Source organism: Plecotus auritus, assembly GCF_963455305.1.
Source record: "Plecotus auritus genome assembly, chromosome: 3".
NCBI lineage: Eukaryota > Metazoa > Chordata > Mammalia > Chiroptera > Vespertilionidae > Plecotus > Plecotus auritus.
In genome coordinates, this window is record NC_137772.1 from 117619532 (window position 1) to 117641097 (window position 21566).

At 42.7% G+C, this 21566-nt stretch overlaps 2 protein-coding genes across 6 annotated transcripts in view; one reads left to right on the forward strand and one right to left on the reverse strand.

The window, feature by feature from the left end:
• Positions 1–7920, reverse strand: part of FGF9 (fibroblast growth factor 9) — a 238411-nt gene extending 230491 nt beyond the window's left edge. The window contains exons 1-2 of one of the 4 annotated variants that reach the window (XM_080662102.1): positions 7809–7920; positions 5145–5302 (exon numbers count right to left, since the gene is read on the reverse strand). The gene's annotated coding sequence lies outside the window, so the exon portion shown is untranslated. The other 3 variants (XM_080662101.1, XM_080662103.1, XM_080662105.1) reach the window with 3 other exon arrangements.
• Positions 7921–7959: 39 nt separating this feature from the next.
• MICU2 (mitochondrial calcium uptake 2) overlaps positions 7960–21566 on the forward strand; it is a 118862-nt gene continuing 105255 nt past the window's right edge. For both annotated transcript variants that reach the window (XM_080662097.1, XM_080662098.1), the window contains exon 1: positions 7960–8200. In XM_080662097.1, the coding sequence (XP_080518223.1) occupies positions 8015–8200 (186 nt within the window). In that variant the 5' untranslated portion in view covers positions 7960–8014. The remainder of the gene's footprint in view (positions 8201–21566) is intronic.

The following is a 21566-nucleotide window of genomic DNA, read 5'->3' on the forward strand; positions in this document are numbered from 1 at the left end:
TAAAGACGCTATAAAGAAAATTACATGTCAATATACCTGATGAACATAGATGCTAAAATACTGAACAAAGTATTAGCAAATTGGATCCAACAATACATTAAAAATATCATACAACGTGACCAAGTGGGATTCATTCCAAGGATGCAAGGCTGGTACAATATTCACAAATCAATAAATGTGATACATCATACACAAATTGAAAGATAAAAATCACATGTTCAACCCTAACCAGTTTGGCTCAGTGGATAGAGTGTCGGCCTGCAGACTGAAAGGTCCCAGATTCGATTCCAGTCAAGGGCATGTACCTTGGTTGTGGGCACATCTCCAGTGGGAGGTGTGCAGGAGGCAGCTGATTGATGTTTCTCTCTCGTCAGTGTTTCTAGCTCTCTATCCTCTTCCTCTCAGTAAAAAAATCAATAAAAAATAAATGAAATTTTAAAAAATCACATAATCATTTCAACAGATGCAGAAAAAGCATTCAACAAATTCCAACACCCTTTTTGATAAAAATTCTCAGTAAAGAGGAATAGAGGGATCATACCGCAACACAATAAAGGCCATATATGACAAACCTACAGCCAACATTATACTCAATAGGCAAAAACTAAAACCATTTCCCCTGAGAACAAGTTTTTTCAACATTCTTGTTCGACATAGTACTGGAAGTACTTGCCATAGCAATTAGACAAGAAGAAAAAATAAAAGGCATCCAAATTGGAAAGGAGGAAGCAAAACTGTCATTACTCGAAGATCACATGATATTATATATAGAAAACCCTAAAGACTCTGTCAATAAAACTACTAGATTTAAAAAATTAATTTGGCAATGTAGCAGCATATACAATTAAAACCCAGACACCTATGGCATTTTTATACACCAATAATGAATTCTCAGAAAGAGAAACTAAAAAGAAAAAATCCATTTTCCCATTGCAACAAAAAAAAATTAAGATACTTAGGAATAAACTTAACCAAGGATGTAAAAGACGTGTACTCGGAAAACTACAGGACTTTGAAAAAAAAGATAGAGGAAGATATAAACAAGTGAAAAATATACTGTGTTCATGGATTAGTCGCATCAAAATCATTAAAATGTTCTTACTAACAAAAGCAATCTACACATTCAATACAATCCTTATTAAAATACCAACAGCATATTTCACAGATCTAGAATAAATATTCCAAAAGTTTATATGTAACCAAAACAACCCCAAATAGCTGCAGCAATCCTGAAAAATAAGAACAAAGTTGGAGGGATCACAACACCAGATATCAAGTTATACCACAAAGCCACTGTAATTAAAACAGCCTGGTACTGGCACAAGAACAGGCATATAGACTAATGGAACAGAACAGAGAACCCAGAAATGGACCCAAGCCATTATGCTCAATTAATATTTGACAAAGAAGGCAAGAGCATACAATGTAGTCAAAACAGTCTCTTCAATAAATGGTGTTGGGAAAACTGGAGAGTTACATGCAAAAAATGAAACTAGATCACCAACTTACACCATGCACAAGAATAAACTCCAAATGGATAAAGGACTTAAATGTAAGATGTGAAACCATCAAATTCTTAGAAGAAACCATAGGCAGCAAAATCTCAGACATCTCTCATGGCAATATGTTTGCTGATACATCTCCTACGGCAAAGGAAACTAAGGAGAAAATAAACAAATGGGACTACATCAAAATAAAAAGCTTCTACACAGCAAAAGGAAACCATCAACAAAATGAAAAGAGAGCCCACTGCCTGGGAGAATATATTTGCCAATGATACATCCAATAAGGGGTTAATTTCCTAAATATATAGGGAGCTCAGACAATTTAACAAAAAGAAGGCAAATAATCCAATTTAAAAATGGGCAAAGGACCTAAATAGACACTTCTCCAAAGCAGACATACAGATGGCTAAGAGACATATGAAAAAATGCTCAAAGTCACTGATCATAAGAGAGATACAAATTAAAACAAAAATGAGGGATCACTTCATACTTGTCAGAACAGCTACCATCAACAAATCAACAAATGACAAGTGCTGGCGAGGATGTGAAGAAAAAGGAACCCACATGCACTGCTGATGGGAATGCAGACTGGTGCAGCCACTGTGGAAAACAGTATGGAGTTTCCTCAAAAAATTAAAAATGGAACTCCCATTTGACCCAGTAATCCCACTTCTGGAAATATATCCTAAGAAACCAGAAACACCAAACAGAAAGGATATATGCACCCCCATGTTCACAGCAGCACAATTTACAACAGCTAAGATTTGGAAATAGCCCAAGTGCCCATCAGCAGATGAGTGAATAAAAATGCTGTGGTACATTTACACAATGGAATGCTATGCAGCTATAAAAAAAAGAAAGAAATTTTACCTTTTGCAACAACATCAATGGACCTGGAGAGTAATATCCTAAGCAAAATAAACCAATTAGAGAAATATAAGTATCACATGATCTCACTCATTTGTGGAATCTAATGAACAAAATCAATTGATTAATAAAATAGAAACAGGGACACAGAAGCATGAACCAGACTGAGGAATTTCAGAGGGAAGGCCAGGGTGAAGATGTGTGGGGTAGGAGGGCAGTGATTAACCGGGGAACTCATATGCACATATGCATAACCCATGGACACAGACAATAGAGTGGTGAACGCCTGGGAGGGGTGTGTATGGGGAGGAAGGGGGTAATGAGAAAACAAACAAACACACAAAGGGGACATTTGTAATACTTCCAATAACAAAGATAAATTTAAAATAAATAAATAAATAAAATAAATTCAACATTCAGGGAGAGAACCAAGTTGGCGGCATAGGTAAATACCAGTACTCAGATCCTCCCACAACCACATCAAGATTACAACTAAAATACAGAACAACCATCATTCAGAGCCATCTGAAATCTGGCTGAATGGAAGCCCTACAACTAGACCATTAAAGAAGTAGCCACGTTGATACTGTTAGAAGGAGGGGGAGCATGGAATGGGCTGGCCCAACACCTATCTGTGGGGTGTTTTTAATTGGTAGAAATATCTTAGCTTTGGAGACCTCCGTGAAGGATCAAGGTGTCCCAGCCCCACACCAGGCCCCCAGCCCACAGTTTCAGTGCCGGAAGAGAAGTTCTCATAACACAGCAGGAATTGTGGCTGAGTGATAGAGAGGCTGCTGAAGACACAGACAGTTCCTCTTAAAGGGCCAGCATAGATTTACTCAGACTCACTCCCTCTGAGGTCCAGTGCTGGGATAGAAGCAGCTTGAAAGGATCCAGGGACACCTGGGAAGAACTAAACTGTATGGGCTCAGGGAAAGAACTGGGGGGCAGCTTTGTTGCAGAGCTGACTGGCAGATGTGATAGCTGAGTCTCCATCAACCTGGCTTGTACTATTTTCCCTGCCCTGGAGATTCCCTGAGATCCAGCCTCATCCAATTAGCAGCCCTACCCAAGCTATGAATGGTCTGTCTTCAAACTTTGGCTCAGGCTTCAGACTTTCCTAAAATATCTCAAAGCAGCAGCAGCTGAACTCAGTGTGCCCATACCTCTGGATAAGTGGCCCCAGGCCCAGCACTTCTAGCAGTTTGCCAAGATTCACAGCTTGGCCTCTCTTGGGCACCTCTAAGTCCAACACAAGCAGTGGCTGATTTTGCACCTCCTGGGAGGCCCCAAAGCCCATGCACCAATAGAGAGCTTCAGACCACACGAGAATACAACTCTACCAGATCCATTAGTGATACACTCAAGGATTGGACTCAGTGAGCAACAAAGCCCTACTGAAGCAAGTCCTGCTCCAAAGGGGTGTCTCCTGCACAGCAGCTCTTCCACTGTAGTCACAGCTGGTCCTCACAGCCAATTGGCCTGAAGGTCAATTCTTCCCAGTGATGCTAACAGCAATCAAGGCTCAACTACAATAGGACAGTGCACGCAGAGCTCAGGTGACTGGGAAGGCTGAGACACTGGACCCTACAGGACACCTACTACATAAGGCCACTCTACCAATTCCAAGAGACATAGCAGCTCTACCTAATACATAGAAACAAACACAGGGAGGCAGCCAAAAAATGTGGAGACAAAGAAACATGTCTCAAATAAAAGAACAGAAGAAACTGCCAGAAAAGGAACTAGACTACTGGATACAGAGTTCAAAACAATGGGTATATGGATGCTCAAGGAACTTAATGAAAATTTCAAAGAAATAAGTGAGACCATCACACTAACTCAGTGGTCGGCAAGCTCATTAGTCAACAGAGCCAAATATCAACAGTACAACAATTGAAATTTCTTTTGAGAGCCAAATTTTTTAAACTTAAACTTCTTCTAATGCCACTTCTTCAAAATAGACTCGCCCAGGCCGTGGTATTTTGTGGAAAAGCCACACTCAAGGGGCCAAAGATCCGCATGTGGCTCGCGAGCCGCAGTTTGCTGACCACGGCACTAACTGAACAGTCATTTACAGGAAATGAACTGTAGAGGACTCTGAGAATCAAATCAGTGATTTGGAATATGAGAAAGCAAAAAACACCCAATGAGAAGAGCAAAAAGAAAAAATAATCCAAAAATATGAAGATAGTATAAGGAGCCTCTGTGATAAGCGTACCAACATTCACATCATGGAGTGCTGGAAGGAGATGAGAGGGAGTAAGAAACTGAAAATCTATGTGAAGAAATAATGACAGAAAACTTCCCCTACCTGGTGAAAGAAAAAAATATACAAGTCCAAGAAGGGCAGAGGGTCCCAAACAAGAGGAAATCAAAGAGGCCCACACCAAAAGACATCATAATTAAAATGCCAAGGGTTAAAAACAAAAAGAGAATCTTAAAAGCAGCAAGAGAAAGGCAGTTAGTTACCTACAAGGAATTACCCATAGGACTGTTTGGTGGTTTCTCAACAAAAACCTTGTAGGCCAGAAATGAGTGGCAATAAATATTCAAAGTGATGAAAAGCAAGGACCTACAATCAAGATTACTCTACCCAGCAAAGCTATCATGTAGAATTGAAGGTCAGATAAAGAGCTTTACAGACAAGTAAATAAATGAGACCATCAAAGTTCATTACCACTAAACCAATATCATATGAAATGTTGAAGGGATTTCTTTAAGAAAAAAAAAAAAGATCAAAAATATGAATGCCCGGCTGGAGTGGCTTACTGGTTGAGCATCAAAATATGAACCAGGAGGTCATGGTTCAATTTCCGGTCCGGGCACATGTCTGGGTTGCGGGCTCGATCAGGGGTGTGCAGGAGTCAACTGATCCATGATTCTCTCTCATCATGGATGTTTTTCTATTTCCCTCTCCCTTCCTCCATCTGGAAAAAAAAAAATCACATATTTTATAAATGAATAAATAAACAAACAAGGAATCTAAAGAACAAAATAAACTGATGAATAAAATAGAACCAGAAGCATGGAAACATGGAACAGACTGACTGACATCATAGGGAAAGAAGGGGGTGGGAAAAGACTAACCAAATAACTTATATGCATATAAAGCATTACCCAGGTGAAGGCCTGGGAAGGGGTAGGATCCAGGTGGAGGAGGGCAACAGGGCAAAAAAAAGTGGGGGGGATAACATCTGTAATACTCTAACAATAAAGATTTTTTAAATATAAATTTAACATTCAGTAAATAGGGATTGCCTGAAATAAAGAGAGTGGCTCTGTTTGGGCCTTTATAGGTATACTAGAAGCCCAGTGCCCAAATTCATGCACCAGTGGGTTCCCTTGGCCTGGCCTGCAGGATCTGGTCAAAACGGGCTCTTCAACATCCCCCAAGGGGTCCCAGATTGCAAGAGGGCACAGGCCAAGCCCAGGGATCCTACCAGTGCACAATCGGGGCCAGGGAGGGACGTGGGAGGTTGGCCACTTGGGGAGGGACCGTGGGAGGGCTCCACAGCGTGTATGGCCCATCTCGCTCAGTCCCAATCGGCCAGACTCCAGCAGCAAGTTAACCTACCAGGCAGAGCATCTGCCTCCTGGTAGTCAGTGCACATCATAACGACTGGTTGATTGGTCGACTGTCTGCCCCCTAGTGATCAGTGCACATCATAATGAGCAGTTGAGCGGCCTTACCATATCATTAGCATATTACACTTTGATTGGTTGAAAAGATGACTGGATGACCGGACACTTGGCATATTAGGCTTTTATTATATACGATACTTCATCTAAGTGGTATATATGGGATAGGACATGATTTACCAAAAAAAAGAGCAGTTAAGGATATGAGGATAGGTACATACAGAGAACAAATTGATGGTCACCAGAGGGGAGGGGGATTGGGGGGGCTGGGTGAAAAATGGTGAAAGGATTAATACAAATTGGCAGTTACAAAATAGTCAGGGGATGTAAAGTACAACATAGGGAATATAGTCAATAATCCTATATAATAAAGAGCTAATATGCAAATGCTCATCACACCCTCACGCCATAACAGCTCAGACATTCAACACTGGGGAGAGAGGAATGGGGACCAGCCAGGCTACGGCCCGGGAGAGGGACAAACCGCCCGCCCTGCGGTCCTGGGCACCAGTGCCTGCGGCTGTGGCTGGGGAGAGCCCCGCGGTCCCAAGCACCTACGGCTGTAGCCCAGGCAAAGTCACCCACCCATGGTCCCCTGCAGCTGTGGCTGACCTGGGTGAAGCTGGCCCAGGTCCTGGGTGTCTGCAGCCGGTCAGAGGGAGGGAAGCCCGGGTCCCAGGTGCCTGTGACCAGCTGGAGGATGAAATCCTGGGTCCTGGGTGCAGAGCGAGGCAGAGGCAGTTAAGGGCGATCAAGTCAGCAGGGGAGCAGTTAGGGGCAACCAGGCAGGCAGGCAGAGGGGTTAGGGGCAATCAGGCAGGCAGGCAGAGGGGCTAGGGGTGATCAGGCAGGCAGGCAGGTGAGTGGTTAGGAGCCAGCAGTCTCAGATTGCAAGAAGCAGTCGGACATTCCCCGGAGGAGTCCTGGATTGGAGGGGGTGCAGGCGGGGCTGAGGGACCATCCATGCACAAATTTCGTGCACCAGGCCTCTAGTATTGTAATAACTATTTAAGGTGCCAGGTGAGTACTTGAAATATCAGGGGGACCACTTTGTAACGTAGACAATTGTCTATGCTGTATACATGCAACTAAAACAAACTAATTTGAATATTATAAACTTTAATTCAAAAATAAAAATATTTTTTGAAGAATATGACGGTAGGAGGGATGAACAAAACAGACAGAAAGGACACTTAATTTTTTTACCTTTGCCAGTTTTGCAAGTTGTAAAAAGTTCTGGATATGGATGGTGTGATGGTTGGACACCCCTATGAATGTACTTAATGCCACAGAACTGTAGACATAAAATTGGCTAAGATGGTAAATCTTAATGTTATGTATATTTTACCACAATTTAAAAATCAAATTTAAGCAAGATTACTTAGCTGCTTAAGTAAGCCAAGTAGAAACAATTATTTATACCAAGACTGCTTACTAGAGGCGGGTCAGCTAATTCATGGTATTTGAAACAGCATGTGCGAAAGTATCTGCAGACTTCTGAATATCAGGATAGCTTTAAGAAACCGTTAATACAGGTAGGCGTGTGGCATGAAGAGCAAATGTAGCTCTCAGGAATCTGCAGCGTATTGGGCTCCGCGTCCCAGCCTCTTCAGACATGGTTCCAAGGACGCGTTCCTATGAGGCAAACTGCAGGGCTGCTCTCAATTATCATCAGATAATTGTGCCGCTTCCTGTACAGGGCGGAGCCAACAACCCAGATCCCTCAATGACCTACAGGTGACACGCTTGCTTACGGACCGGGGGGCACTTCCTCCACCACATGGCTCCATCTACCTCGGATTGGGAGCCTTTATGGCTGTTCGGTGTTTCTCCAGTTCCACCCGGCCGGCCGGTAGCAGAAGGTATTTCTTTCCGCCACCTCAAATCTTACGCAGCGCACCCACGGCGCAGGCGCTGGAGGCGGGGCGGAGGCCGCAGATCTCGCGAGGTCAACGGGTGCAAGAGTTCTCGCATGAAGGGGCGCGGATGCTTCCGCAGACATGGCGGCAGCGGCAGCGCGGAGCGCTCGACTGGTGGCCTGGGGCGAAAGCCTGCGGCGCGGAGTGGCTGCCAGACCCGTGGCGGCGTCACTGGCCGGCGTCGCGCTGGCAGGAGTGGGAGTGGCATGGTACCACGGCCTCGTGAATGTGGCCGCGCCACAGGGCCGCCACTCTGTCCTAGCGCAGGTAGGGAAGGGCCCTTTGCGCCGCCCGCCCCCGAGCTCCTCCGACGCCCGGCCTGGGACCGTGGGGGTGGGGTAAGGTTCAGGCAGGGCGGCGGAAGACCCGACAGGGTTGAGTAAGAGCCCCGCCGTGCCCAACTCCACGGACAAACGTCGACAACGCAAAATTGGTGGTGATGACAGAGGGCGTGTCTTAATGCAGCACTGAATTTGTCTCTGCGCGATGCCCCTTCCTTCCTCCCTCCCAGCCAAGTGGTTCACAGATCCGCAGGTCGTTTTGTCCAGTTACCCTATCCGGGCGTACCTAAGCTTGTACGACTGCTTCTTTGATGAAGTTATCCTAATAGATGATTTTCATTTAATCGTAAAAATGTTAACCGTAAGAATTAACTGGCTGATAATTTCCAGATTTTATGATCAATTGTATAATGCTTCAGTAGACTGAGCACTAAGTAAAAGACGTTTCTTCTAAAAACCTCCATGTGTTAAAGGTCAAATTCCCTAGTGTAATATAAAATGCCTACGTAAAACATTTGAAAAACTACTTTTTAAATATCTTATGGACATTTTAATATATTTTTGTGTGGATTTTTTTTTTTTACTTTAAAATGTGCAGTTTATTGAATGCCCGTTATATTATTTTTTTTAAAAAATCTTTATTGTTGAAAGTATTACATGTCCCCTTTTTCCCCCATGTATCCCTTCCAGCCCACGCCCCCACCCCTGCCCCAGGCCCTCACCACCCCTGTGCGGATTTTTTTTGAAAATTAAAAGTATTCTTTTTCTGTTCGTTTGTTAGATTTACATTAGCTTTTCTCATGAAAAACACCAAGAACAGTCTGATACAACAAAAAAGAGGAAAGCGGGCCGTGTGAGTTAAAATTATTGACAAATAACATCGTTTACTTAATAAATGAAGATGTCACGTAGAGAAAATATGCAATAACTAACTGTCCTGCATCCTTACACCATTTCTGATCACAGGTAGCAGGATCTATCTTTTAGTGTTTTATAGCATTTTTGTTAATCTGTGTCAAGCAGTTTATTCATCATTGGTTTCTCTATTTGTGTATTCTCGACCCTTTAATTCATCTTAAGATGCTTTGGTTAACCTTCCCAACGGAAACCCTTAGTGCCTTGATCTACCTAGGATAAAATCCACATTTTTAAATTTTGTCCTTCAGAGCCCTCTAGTCACACTCAGTCGGACCTGTCACTGCTCAGACACACTTTCAAGCCAAAGTGGATTCACCTCTGTCCCCAGAACAAGCAATTTGTAGAGAGATTTCAGTTCATCTGTCTCATTGCTTTTTTCTGGCCCACTTCTAACCTGTTTGTGTTTTAAATTCCTGACATGATACTAAAAACTACACCAGTGTGGTAGTTTGGATTCTTCCCAGCTCCCTCCCCTCCCCTGCCCTCCCCTCCTTCAGCCTAATACAGAAAACATTTTATTATCAGGTTTTTTTACAAAGACTATCCACACATCCTTTACCACCAGTGAAGAAGTCTACACATTCCTCTCAGCAGCAGTGGTTGAATACAACAGGGATTGAGAGACCTGTAGTTTGAAAACTCTCCCTCCATCTCATCAATTCTGATAACACTTTCCAAGGAGGGACTTGCAGTCCCTCCCCCATAGCTACCACTAGCATGTGCATAGTTGAGAATTACTGACATAGATGTGTACCATCTCTTGGTATTACTTTGTTTTATATATTAGTTCTAGTATAGTTATTTTGCTTAGTATTGCAAGGTGATAAAATCTTCCTGATATGGATTTATAATAATAGTGATAATGTCCTTCATTTTCAATCATCACACTAAGTGATTTTTCCAATAAAAATTGTAGTTTTATATTCATCAAATTCTACACTTTTTCCCATTGTGACCAACAGCTTGCATTTATGAGGGTCAATCAGGAATTAACGGTAGAATTCAAAGTCACAAAACAGCAAATAAATTGGAATTTTCTTTTTTCTTTTCTTCCACAATTACTGAAGTACCTACTCGGTGCTAAGGCAGCATGCAAAGAATGGGGATTTGAGGCTTCCAGTTTCTGGGGAGAGCAATTTTCACATTATGCTGTGATAGGGTAGTAAGTGAGGCAATGGGAGCACATTGGAAGTGCATTCAACACAGTCTTGGTTTCCTAAAGCAATGTGAACTGACACCTGTAGATGATTAGGAGTCTGCCAGACAAAAAGTGTGGGAAGAATATTGCAGGCATTAGCATTGCCAAAGTCTAAAGGTAAGGATTTCACTTTGTAGAACATGAGCTTCAAAATATGGGGTTCAAGATGGCTTAAGTGGTGGCAGGCAGTCAGATCACAAATTGCCCCTTAAGCCATATGACAAAAATGTTTATCTGAGGACAGAAGGGAACTAGTTTAGGGGTACTTACCCTTCATGGGCCCAGGCATAGAACCCAGGGAGTCTATGAACTTAGATTAAAAAAAGATTACATTTTTGTTTTCATTGACCTGTATTTAACATTTTCTTCAATTACGAATGTGTTAACAGTAACCGACTTTGCATCAATAGAAATCTCAGGTATTTTCCATTATAGTTGTTACAGCTATCAGTATCACTTCTTTGAAATTAGATCACCTGTATTTTTTAAACCTGCCACCATATGGTTATTTAATGCATAAAGAATTACATATATTACTATATCACAAATATAGAAGGATGGAGTGCCAAGCCAAAGCTGTGTTTAAAGTGGCTAAATTCAGTTTATAATTAGCATGTCTTTCCTCCAAGCTTCAATCCATCTGTGTTCATATGCATGTTTGCAGTTCTGAAGCATTTTCACTGATCTGTGAGTAGTGGGTTATTACTTTGCAGAATGTTTCTTAATTTAGATTTGGTTGATGCCTCATGATTTAGGCTTTTTGTGTTATGAATAACACTAAACCAGGGGTGGGCAAACTTTTTGACTCGAGGGCCACAATGGGTTCTTAAACTGGACCGGAGGGCCGGAACAAAAGCATGGATGGAGTGTTTGTGTGAACTAATATAAATTCAAAGTAAAGGAGCGGAGGGGAGAGCAAGAGAACCCTCCGCTCTTTCGGCTCCGCGGGCTGGATAGAACAGCCGAACGGGCCGGATCCGGCCTGTGGGCCCTAGTTTGCCCACGGCTGCATTAAACCATGCTGTGTTCTTTTCAGTGCATGACGTTAGGAGGCACATGATGCAGATTTCTACTGATGATATTAACTTTCATCTTTTAGTAAGATTAGGTATCTGCCAGGTTTCTTAACTGTAAAGTTAATGTATATTTTATACTCATTTATACATACAAAAGCCTAAGTGACCGAACGACCGGCCGGTAGCTATGACGAGCACTGACCCAGACCTTGATGCTGGGGCCCTGACAGCCCTGAATCTGGTTCACCTGTGCCCTGACCCAGACAGGAGGGAGGAGGGAGCCCTATTCCTCGTGGAATCGGCTGTTGGTTAGCTTGCTGCTGGGGCCAACCTTCCGAAGTCCCTCCCCGCAGCAGGCTGCGCGCCCCCCCACCCCCGCTGCATGGCCCTGATTGCCAGCCAGGCTGAGGGACTCCAACCATGCACGAATTCGTGCACCGGGCCTTTGGTTAATAAGTATTTTGGAGGGTGGTACTTTGAGGCTTTCTGGAGCTTTCTCTTCTCCACTGTTCATCCATTCATTTATATCTGTTTGGACTCATGGATTCTTGTTTTATTCAAAACATTTCAATTCATGACTGTCATGTTTGTGTGGATACTAGATTTCCCTGTATGTAAGCAGTGTTCCAAAAGCTGTGCCCAATCTTCTCACCCTGGGCAAAGGAGGAGGAGGAAGAAAAGGGCTGCAGACAATAATTGATTGGTTGATTGATCAATCTCAGAGAAGAGCTTTCAGCATAGTAACAAAATGACAGGTAACTTGCCTAGGATATGGTCAATGATAATCTCTGAAACGTCAAACAAATAAAGGGAAAGAGGGAAGAGGGTACCTGGAAAGCAGCTAGGGAGACAAAAATAGACATCCTCCCCCACTGATGTTAATGCTGTGGGGTTTTTTTCTTAAATTATATTTAAGTGTGTTTATTTATGCTGACCTTAATACTGAAAGGATTCTAATTGGCTTAGAAAAATGCTACTGCAATTTATAGTTTTTAAACGGAGAGGAAAATAAAAAATACAAGATGAAGCTTTAAAAAAGATTAAAATGTATGCTGTGAGATTCTGTATTATGCTTGATTTTAAACTTAGCAACAAGTTCAAAGAGGAGAACAGGCCAGTTATTTGCTTCATAATACAGTTATGCTGTGTAACGATGTTTCTGTGAACAACAGACTGTAAGTACGATATACCATACAGATGATGTAGTGAGGTGTACCATCTAGGTTTGTGTAAGTGCCTCTGTGATGTTTGCCCAACCACAAAATTACAGAACTTATCCCTGTCATTAAGCGACACATGACTATAGTCAGTTGCTCAGAAGCATAACTAATTCTGAGAATAAAACAGTATTTTCTTCCGTTTCATAAAGAAGATACTATAGCATCATTATAATAAGTATAACAAGAAGTTTCATATGGCAGTTTTTATAATCTCAAAGTAGGATATTTCCATAACCCAAAAAAAGTATTAGATAAGTGTGCTTACCATGGCAGCATAGGCACAAGAAAACCCTTCAAGAAGGAGGGAGTACCCACTTAAGTCTGTGGATGAAAAGAGGAGAACAGAAAATGGAATTTTGGGTGTGGCAATAGGGAAGTTGTTGGTGACACTGACAAGAGGAATTTCGGTGAAATTTAATTGGGATGTGGTGAGAGACTGAAGTAAGGAAGCAAATAAATGAATAGAGATACTTTTTTCCAGAAGTGTTACTATAAAGGATGTAAAAGGCAGTGAGCAGGAGATAAGAGACTTAGGGCAGGTTTTGGTTTTTATTTTAAGACTAGAGGCCCAGTGCATGAAATTCGTGCACAGAAGGGGGTGTCCCTCAGCCCATCCTGCACCCTCTCCAATCTGGGACCCCTCGGGGGATGTCCGAATGCCGGTTTAGGTCTGATCCCACACAATCTGGGACTGCTGTCTCCTAACCACTCGCCTGCCTGATTGCCCCTAACCACTCTGCCTGCCATCCTGATAGCCCCCTAACTGCTCCCCTGCCGGCCTGATCGACACCTTAACTTCTCCCCTGCCAGCATGATCGTCCCCAACTGCCCTCCCCTGCCGGCCCGATTGCCTCCAACTGCCCTCCCCTGTTGGCCCGATAACTCCCAACTACCTTCCCCTGTGGGGCTGAGGGGACTGGGGGACTGAGGCTGGATGAGGCGGGGCTGAGGGGACTGGGGGACTGAGGCTGGATGAGGTGGGGCTGAAAGTACTGGGGGACTCTGGCTTGTTAAGGCAGGGCAGAGGGGACTTCGGAACTCTGGCTGGATGAGGCGGGGCTGAGGGGACTGCAGGACTGAGGCTGGATGAGGCGGGACTGAGGGGACTGGGGGATTCCGGCTGGATGAGGTGGGGCTGAGGGGACCGGGTGCTGCCATCTTGTGGCTGTGGGTGCTGCCATCTTCTGAGGATGTGGCAGTCAATTAGCATATTCCCTCTTTATTGGCTGTGGGTGCCGCCATCTTTGTGAGGGTGTGACAGTCAATTAGTATATTCCCTCTTTATTACATAGGACTAGTGGCCTGGTGCGCGAAATTTGTGCACAGAGGGGGGTTCCCTCAGCCCAGCCTGCAACCCTCTCTAATCGGGGACCTCTTGGGGGATGTCCAAATGCTGGTTTAGGCCCTATCTCTGTGGAATCGGGCCTAAACTGGCAGTCGGACATCCCTCTCATAATCTGGGACCACTGGCTCCTAACCACTTGCCTGCCTGCCTTATCGCCCCTAACTGCCTCTGCCTGATTGCCCCTAACCCATATGCCTGCCTGCCTGATTTCCCCTAACTGCCTCTGCCTGCCAGCCTGATCTCGCCCCCAACTGCCCTCCCCTGCCAGCCTGATCTCACCCCCAACTGCCCTCCCCTGCTGGCCTGATCTCACCCCCAACTGCCCTCCCCTGCTGGCCTGGTTGCCCCCAACTGCCCTCTCCTATTGGCCTGATCTCGCCCCCAATGGCCCTCCCCTGCCGGCCTGATCTCACCCCTAACTACTCTCCCCTGCCAGCCTGATAACCCCTAAATGCCTGTGCCGGCCTGATCGCCCCTAACTGCCCTCCCCTGCCAGCCTGATCTCACCCCCAACTGCCCTCCCCTGCCAGCAAATTTGATTCTGATTAGTTGGTTTCTATGCCAGTCAGCATCAAAAGCTCCGCCTCCTAGGCAGCAATTGGCTCCTCACAGTTCACCCAGATTTGGTTCTGATTGGTCAGTTTCTATGCCAGTCAGCATCTCTGGGCCTATCTCCAGGCCTGATCAAAGAGGTGGGGCTGATCAGCAGCCCCCTCTGAGGCCCGGAGAGAAACAGGTGCAGCTGCTGGCAAAGCCAGGAGAGAAAGAGAGGCAACGGCTGATCAACAGCTGTGGATCAGACCCTGCCTCTCTCTGGGCCTCTCTCCAGGCCTGATCTGCGGCAACCCAGCACTTTCTGCAGGATTGACTTCCGGTGTTCGGTGGAGCCTTCAGTCTGTCATTACAGACCCTGGGTTTTTATATAATAGGATGTGAGACAATAGAGGACATTTGAATGCTGACAAGATAATGTGATAAATAGGCAAAAAATTGTCACAGATCTGGGGGGTAGGTAAATATAGGTCAAAGTCTTTTTGAAAGGAAGTTATATGAAGTCAAGACCATTGTACAAAGTTTGGACTTTGATGGTAACAAGTTTTCTTCCTCTGTTGTAATGAGTGAAAGCAGAGGGTGTGGTTAATCCTAAAAGCTGCCTATAGACCTAATTCCACTTTACTTCTATGTAATTTTTTTTTTTAAAGAACCTGATTGTAAACAGCTCTAGAAAATTAGGAGGTGGAATCAGGACATGGGCTGTTGGAGGGATCTGTAATGACACTGCTACTGGAGAAAAGCACATAGAGTGGGAAGAGGGGATGACTTAACAGTTCCTAAAGATGAGAGCTTAGAAACAACAATTGTGATGAATATGGGACCAATTGCCAAAAACTTCTAATGGCTTTCTTTTGGTGGGGTTTTTCAATGTTGCTAAAAAGTATTATCTAACAAATTATTTTTAAGAAACCTTGATATTATTAGTTTAATATGCATAACATTGCATCATGGCATTGATTAATTATTAAAATTCTAAGAAAACACCAAATATGGTTTGTTTTCTTTGATATTATTTATTTATTTCAATTCTTTGTTGTTGAAAGTATTACATATGTCTCCTTTTTCTCCCATTAACCTCTCCCCAACCAATCCCACCCCCCAGCACAAGCCCTCATAACCCTACTGTCTCTGTTCTTTGGTTATACTTATATGCATGCAAACAAGTCTTTTGGTTGTTCTCTTACCACCCCCTCGTGTCCTCCCCCCTCCCTCTGAGGTTTGACAGTCTGTTCCATGCTTCTGTGTCTCTGAAACTATTTTTGCTCATCAGTTTATATTGTTTATTATATTCAACAAATAAGCGAGATCATGAGATATTTATCTTTCTCGGACTGGATTATTTCACTTAGCATAATGCTCTCCAGGTCCATCCATGCTGTTGCAAATGGTAAGAGTTCTTTCTTTTTTTACAGCAGCGTAGAATTCCATTGTGTAGAGGTTCCATAGTTTTTTAATCCACTCATCTGCTGATGGGCACTTAGGCTGTATCCAAATCTTAGCTATTGTAAATTGCACTACTGTGAACATAGGGGTGCATATATTCTTTCTGATTGGTGTTTCTGATTTCTTGGGATATATTCCTAGAAGTGGGATTACTGGGTCAAAAGGGAGTTACATTTTTAATTTTTTTTTTTTTTTTTTGAGGAAACACCATACTGTTTTCCACAGTGGCTGCACCAGTCTGCATTCCCACCAGCAGAGCACAAGGGTTTCTTTTTCTCCACATCCTCCCAAGCACTTGTCGTTTGTTGATTTGCTAATGATAGCCATTCTGACAAGTGTAAGATGGTACCTCATTGTCTTTTTGATTTGCATCTCTCAGATAATTAGTGACTTTGAGCATGTTTTCATATGTCTCTTGGCCTTCTGTATGTCTATTTTCAAAAAGTGTCTAAGTCCTTTGCCCATTTTTTGATTGGATTGTTTATCTTCTTTTGTTAAGATGTATGAGTTCCCTGTAAATGTTGGAGATTAAACCCTTATCGGAGATAACATTTGGCAAATATATTCTCCCATGCAGTGTGCTCTCTTATTGTTTTGTTGGTTTCTTTTGCTGTGCATACATTTTTTATTTTGATGTAGTCCCATTTGTTTATTTTCTCCTTAGTTTCCTCTGTCTTAGGATATGTATCAGTAAAGATATTGCTATGAGATAGTTTGATATTTTGCTGCCTATGGATTCTGCCAAGATTTTTATGGTTTCCCGTCATATGTTTAAGTCTTTTATTCATTTTGAGGGGGTTTTTTTATATGGTGTAAGTTGGTGATCTGGTTTCATTTTTTTGCTAGTATCTGTTCAATTTTCCCAACACCATTTATTGAAGAGGTTGTCTTAACTTCATTGTATGCTCCTGCCTCCTTTGTCAAATATTAATTGAGCATAATGGCTTGGGTAGATTTCTGGGTTCTCTGATCTGTTCCATTGGTCTGTATGTCTGTTCTTGTGCCAATACCAGGCAGTTTTGAGAACAGTAGCTTTGTAATATAGCTTGATACCTGGTATTGTGATCCCTCCAACATTGTTCTTCTTTCTCATGATTGCTGAGGGTATTCAGGGTCTTTTTTTTATTCCATATGTATTTTAGGAGAGTTTGTTTTAGGTGTGTGAAATATGCCATTGGTATTTTAATGGGGAGTGCATTGAATCTATAGATTGTTTTGGGTAGTATGGACATTTTAATGATGTTGATTGTACCAATCCAGGAACATGGTATATTCTTCCACTTGTTTATATATTCTTATATCTCTTTTTTCAACATCCTGTAGTTTTTTGAGTACAGGTCTTTTACCTCCTTAGTTAAGTTTATTTCTAGGTATCTTAATTTTTTTTGTTGCAATGGTAAATGGGATTGTTTTTTAGTTTCTCTTTCTGTGAGCTCATTATTGGTGTATAAAAATGCCATAGCTTTCCGGATGTTAATTTTGTATCCTGCTACATTGCCAAATTCATTTATTAAATCTGTTAGTTTTTTATGGAGACTGAAGGGTTTTCTATATACAATATCATGTCATCTGCAAGCAATGATAATTTTACTTCTTCTTGTCCAATTTGGATACCTTTTATTTCTACTTCTTGTCTGATCTCTATGGCTAGCACTTCCAGTACTATGTCAAGCAGGAGTGGTGAAAGTGGGCATCCCTGTCTTGTTTCTTTGATATTGTTTAAATTCATATTTGAATTCATTTTTTATTTTATGAGTACAACCTGACTAAAACAATTGGTCATGCGCTGGCCAGTGTGACTCAGATTTTATCATTGTCATGGACACCGAAAGATTGTGGGTTCCATTCCCAGTCAGGGCAAATACCTAGGTTGCAGATTCAATCCCCAGTTGGTGCACGTATAGAAAGGCAGCAATTGCCCTAACCGGTTTGGCTCAGTGGATAGAGCGTCGGCCTGCGGACTGAAAGGTCCCAGGTTCGATTCCGGTCAAGGGCATGTACCTTGGTTGCGGGCACATCCCCAGTGGGAGGTGTGCAGGAGGCAGCTGATCGATGTTTCTCTCTCATCGATGTTTCTAGCTCTCTATCCCTCTCCCTTCCTCTCTGTGAAATATCAATAAAATATATTTAAAAAAAAAAAAAAAAGAAAGGCAGCAATCAATGTTTCTCACATTGATGTTTTTCTCTCTCTGATTTCTCTTCCCCTCTCTAAAATCAATAAGCATGTCCTTGGGTAATGATTAAAAAGGGAAAAAAATATTGTCACATATTTTAAATAAATAAAAGCAAGGAAGGTGGATCATAATGTTTAAATAATCAAACAGAAATATATTAACTTGGGAGTTATTTTATAAGTTTCATTTGATGTAGGACTTTTTTTTATCACATATAAATGAATATTCTAAAAACTCAAATAATGTAATTAATAAGATGGAGCTATTTCAATTTGCTGTAAGACCTCTAAACAATTCAACAGCCTAGCCAGCGTGGCTCAGTGGTTGAGCATTGACCTATGAACCAGGAGGTCATGGCTCAATTCCCAGCCAGGGCACGTGCCTGGGTTGTGGACTCAATCCCCAGTGGGGGTGTGCAGGAGGCAGCTGGTCGATGATTCTCTCTCATCATTGATGTTTCTATCTCTCCCTCTCCCTTCCTCTCTGAAGTCAATAAAAATGTATTTTCAAAAAAGGAATTCATATAGTAAAATTGGCATTGCTTTTATTTCAAGTTGTGGGGATAATTTTTGTGAAAGGGGGAAAAATATACTAATAAGACAGTTTAACAGAGGTTAAACTAAAGTGTGTGGGAGTATACTTGGATCAGGGTGTATTTGTGTGCAGTGCATTGGGTTTCGTGACAGTACATTTAAAACTGGTATGCCAAGGACAGTAAACTTTACAGTTCTATACACAAGTTTAATAACCAGGAAATGTTGTAAACCTAATGAAGACTAAAACTCTTGCAACAATAAAGCAAGAATGCAAAATCTTTTTTTTTTACATTATTGCCCCAGGTAAAAATGCCTTCAAAACAGGTAAGTGATGACAAAGCTTTGATGTTAATAAACCCAAATGGAAGTCAAAAATCAAAGTGTGTAAATGGCTAGATTATAAAAGAAAGATGACAAAATAGTACCCTGTAATTATATGTAATTTGTGCTTTTGGCATAGCTATTTGTCCTGCATGAATGAGAGGTTGTCTTGCTTTTTCCTTCCTTGATAATAGAAGGACAGTACATACATATATATCATACTGTCAGTCTGGGGGGATGAGGGGAGACAAGAAAGAAAGAAAAACAAATCTATATATACATAAAAGCCTAAGTGACCGGCTGACCGACTGGTAGCTATGACACACAATGACCCTCACGGGGCAGACGCTCAACGCAGGATCTGCCGAGCCACAGCACCTTTGCAGAGTGCCCTCTCGCACTCCAGGACCCCTTGCGCTGTTGGACTGCCGGGTTTGGCCCAATGCTGGCAGGCCAGGCCAAGGGACTCCACCTGCTGGTGGGACCCTGCTCACTCCTCATATGCCTTTCGAGTCCTAGCGCCACCCCAGGTGCAGCCAGCCAGGGAGGGACCGTGGGAGGTTGGCTTCAGGGTGTGTCCGGCCCATCTCGCCCAGTCCCACCCACCAGCCACCTTCTAATTAATTTCCTTTCAGTGTGCATGAATCTGTGCACCAGGCCTCTAGTTGTAATATAAAAGCAGAAGCATATTTTAGCCTTTCCTTTTGTAGTGATATTTATTTGCAATTATACCTGTTTAGCTGAACGCAAGTAAAAAATTACTGTTCTATAAAACATAAGTTCTAGTTGAAAATATATACAAATTAATGCCTTTATTCCTGTGAATTTTGGAGTTTTATGAATTACAACCTTTCATAAACATATCCTGACCCACAATTAATAGCAGTATATGAACTTAAAACTTATAGTTTAAAAACTGGTAAATATTTGGTAAAGTCAACCAATAGCAAGTATATTCTCTTAATAACCTGCTTTCCATAAATAAGATGGTTAAATGTTACAGTTTGTAACCAATTTCATTATAGCAATAATACTTAATGAACCCTGTATTTAAGTAGGGATGGTCTATACAGAAAATTTTTATTGACATCTATGAAAGTTCCATGAATGTGTGGTGTGTGGAGTAAAAGTTGTAATTACTATTAAGAAAAATGACCTTACAAAATTTTAATTTTATCTACATGTATAAGGTATGGTTTATGTGTTATGTACTAAAAACTTTATACCTTATGTGTTTCTTATTATATATCACTAGAGGCCTGTGGGGTCCCTCGGCCTGGCCTGCGGGGATTGGGCCGGAACAGGCTCTCTGACATCCCCTGAGGGGTCCCATATTGCGAGAGGGAAGTTCTTGGGTGATGCACCCAAGAATCAGGCTCCCTCCTCTCTGGTTCCAGGTGCATCACCCAAGAACCACAGCTGCCAAGTCACCGCAGCTCGCAGCTCCTGCGTTGAGTGTCTTCCCCCTGGTGGTCATTGCACATCATAGCTACAAGACAGTCACTTAGGCTTTTATATATGTACTAGTTATATTGTTAGATCATTTATGTCTTTACTTAATCCCCCCCCCCTCCTTGAATTCTCATGCTGAGTGGTGTGTGTGTGTCTTATTTATAGTGAATTTCTATTTATTTATTCTTGGATTGGCTATAGTTTCTATTATTTGGTTTATAGATATTAACTTATTTTTCATTGTGAAATAGAGCTTTTAGCATTTGTCTGTTGAATACTTTTTGCTTAAATTTTATTTTGTCTGGTATGATTGCAACCTGATTGTTCCATTTGTGTGATAAGTATTTATTCATCCCTTTATTTTTAGCCTTTTTGAATCAGTGCATTTTAAGTATGTCCTATATATACTGAATAGAGTTGGACTTTGCTCTCTAAGCAAGTTTGAAAATCTTCAAATAGGCAAGTTAAGTTCATTCACATTGTTATATCTGATATGTTTGTTTTCTCTTCTGTCATTTTATAATTACTATCTGTATTATACTTACTACTAGAGGCCCGGTGCACAAAATTCGTGCGGGGGGGGGTGTCCCTCAGCCCAGCCTGCACCCTCTCCAATCTGGGCCCCCTCGAGGGATGTCCGACTGCCCGTTTAGGCCCGATTCCGGTAGCATTGGGCCTAAACGGGCAGTCGGACAGCCCTCTCGCAATCCAGGACTGCTGGCTCCCAACTGCTCGCCTGCCTGCCTTCCTGATTGCCCCTAACTGCTTCTGCCTGCCAGTCTGATCACCCCCTAACCACTCCCCTGCCAGCCTGATTGATGCCTAACTGCTCTCCTGCCAGCCTGATAGCCCCTAATTGCCCTCCCCTGCAGGCCTGGTCACCCCTAAATGTCTTCACCTGCAGGCCTGGTCGCCCCCAACTGCCCTCCCTTGTAGGCCTGGTCCCTCCCAACTGCCCTCCCCTGCTGGCCTGATCGCCCCCCAACTGCCCTCCCTTGCAGGCCTGGTCCCTTCCAACTGCCCTCCCCTGCTGGCCATCTTGTGGTGGCCATCTTGTGTCTACATGGGGGCAGCCATCTTGTGTGTTGGAGTAACAGTCAATTTGCATATTACTCTTTTATTAGATAGGATAGAGGCCTGGTGCACAAGTGGGGGCTGGCTGGTTTGCCCTGAA